Raw genomic sequence first — 2,449 nt, 5'->3', positions numbered from 1 at the left:
ATAAATTATTTACAATTTTTAAGATGCTTGTAATCGTCAAATATTAATATCATTATCATGTTTTTATTATTATAGTATTAATAAAGTGTAATAGTTAGTTTTTCTGAGAAATAAAGAATCTTTAGGAGACCTATGTCAGAAACGGCGACTTTCCTCTATTATTATAATATAATAATATGTGTATGTTATATTATTGTACATCTTAAATTATTTTACCTATTTCGTTGTTAGAACAAATGTTTACTTCTGAATTATTTTGATCTTCAAGTTCCATATCCGAATCAGATTCATCGTTTGAATTCTGTGCATTTGAAGACACGTTTCCTTGCACTGCTTCTAAATATTGAGATATTTTGAGGATATCCGTACTCGCTTGTGATTGTCTATAATGCACTCTATGAATTTTATCTTCATGGCCCATAAATTTTGCAAGATCCGTAACTTCAGTATCATTGAGATTGAATTGAATGCAATGTGTTGCTATATGTTTCCGCAGTGTTGTACCACGCAAAGTAGTTGAATGACTGGCATTACACTCTTTTGCGAATTTCCGCATTAATACACAGGCTCTAAGGTACCGGAATCTTTGTTTGTTCAAACTGGGTAGTCCAAAAATATAAGGATTCTTTTTTGATACGTTAGCATCTTTCCGAAATTTCAAAATTAAAATAACACATTTGAAGAGATCATTTGGCAGTAATACGAGTACGGTACGTCCTAATTTTCCTCTTATACAGAATCGGACATATTTTTGTGCGGTTTTTTTGTCCTTTGCCGATAATGAATTATATATATCACTGTACATATTTTCATTTAATCTTTCATAACTTTCAAAATCTTGAATAAGAACTCGTTCTATTTCTCCTGCTCGTCTTCTATTAAAGACATGCATTGAAGTTAATGTCACTTTTGCCAAAGAAAGCCATTTTTCATATGAAAAAGATTCTTTTAATGCTGTATAAGCTTCCATTTTTTTTTTCATCAAATGCTCATGTAATTTTTTGATATCTTCTAATGATGGCAGATTTACCTTTTTACGTCTTTTAATAGCCGATTGTGTCTCTAAGACAGTTTTATTAACACTCGTACTGACGTCCATAACTAACAGTTTTAAAAAATCCTCAACTAACTTCTTTTTCTTTTCATCTTCTTTCTTGATGCATTCTATAATTAAAAGATTACCTATATATTTAATATAACTTGTTAAACTGGCTGCTACTGCGGGAGTTTTATAAAGTACTTGTTCACTATCATATCCAGCTACTACATTAATTGCAGAAATGCAATCATCGTATACTTTTGGATGATAGAGCGACTGAAAATCTTCTGTGGTTTTATTTATTTTCTTCAATGCTAAAAGAAAACGTCCAAGAACGCGCAATCATGCTCTTATCATATCATGTTGATGTTGAACTGGATATTTCTCACACAACTTACTACCATATATGATCAGCAATTCGTCATATCTCACAATTCGTGTTACTGTATCATCTCGCATTATTGGAAATACTACATTTCTTAAAAGCTCATTTGCTCGTTGATGTATCCTTCTCGCAACTTTTCTGCTCATAGTCATAATAATTTTATTCTTTCGAAAATCTTTTTTTGAACATTTTCGAACATGATGACGTAGTGTATGTTTAGCAAAATAACCGCAACATTTCGGGCAAGGAGCAAAATCAGTTGCAGTTTTATTAATGTTTTCATTTGGACGTCTGGATACAAGAAGTTCTCCGTTATTAATTTCAATATCTGTATTAAACATAAAGTTACCCTTCTTTCTTAAGTTATTTATTATTTCTTTCCTTTCCAGATTGTTTTTTGGCAAAACGGCAAATTTTTGTACTTCAAGCTCATTACCGTGTACAGTTTCCAAATGACGTGCGAGTTGCGATTGCAACTTTTTGCAAAAAACGCAACAGTTTCGTTTAGTGGATTTTATCTTAGAGTTTTGAACATGCATTAATTCGTCATTGCATGAGGATGTGATAATAATGTTACTTTCTGATGCATTGAAACTAGAAATGGATGTTTCGTTAGTATTATTTTGCGAAGATTTATTATTACGTGAAGTGGATGTCTTGTTAGAAATATTATTTTGTGGAGATTCACTATCGTGTGAAAAACTTTGTTCCGAAGGTACATATTCTGAATCTTCATCGTTATGTTCTTCTTCATTATCTAGTAAAAATTAAATTAAATATGTAGAATAAGTTAAATAATCGTATATAGAATAATGGTATATAGAATAAGTCTAAAAAAATTGATGTACTATAATCATGATAATTGCACAATTTATGATTCCGTATCGATATTCACAATCAGATATTCGTAACCAGATCTTGCCTACTACAGATGTAAAAAATTTTTTTAAATAATAGAGTCGTTAATAACAAAATGGTATTAACATTTTTTCGACAATTTAAAGAAATTAAGGCTCCTGTTAACT

The 2,449-nt window shown here is 30.4% G+C and overlaps 1 protein-coding gene across 1 annotated transcript; it reads right to left on the bottom strand.

The window, feature by feature from the left end:
• Positions 1-216: 216 nt before the first annotated feature.
• LOC108728229 (uncharacterized) lies at positions 217-2,181 on the bottom strand (the record flags this gene model as incomplete). The annotated part of the gene is made up of 3 exons (XM_018456730.1): positions 217-906; positions 1,039-1,353; positions 1,438-2,181. Coding segments are annotated over 3 exons (1,749 nt in total), but the record flags the coding sequence as incomplete, so codon positions are not given.
• Positions 2,182-2,449: the final 268 nt, after the last annotated feature.

This window comes from Mycetomoellerius zeteki, unplaced genomic scaffold, assembly GCF_001594055.1.
Source record: "Mycetomoellerius zeteki isolate Tzet28-1 unplaced genomic scaffold, Tzet1.0 C4461795, whole genome shotgun sequence".
NCBI lineage: Eukaryota > Metazoa > Arthropoda > Insecta > Hymenoptera > Formicidae > Mycetomoellerius > Mycetomoellerius zeteki.
This window is presented reverse-complemented; position numbering and strand designations above follow the sequence as displayed.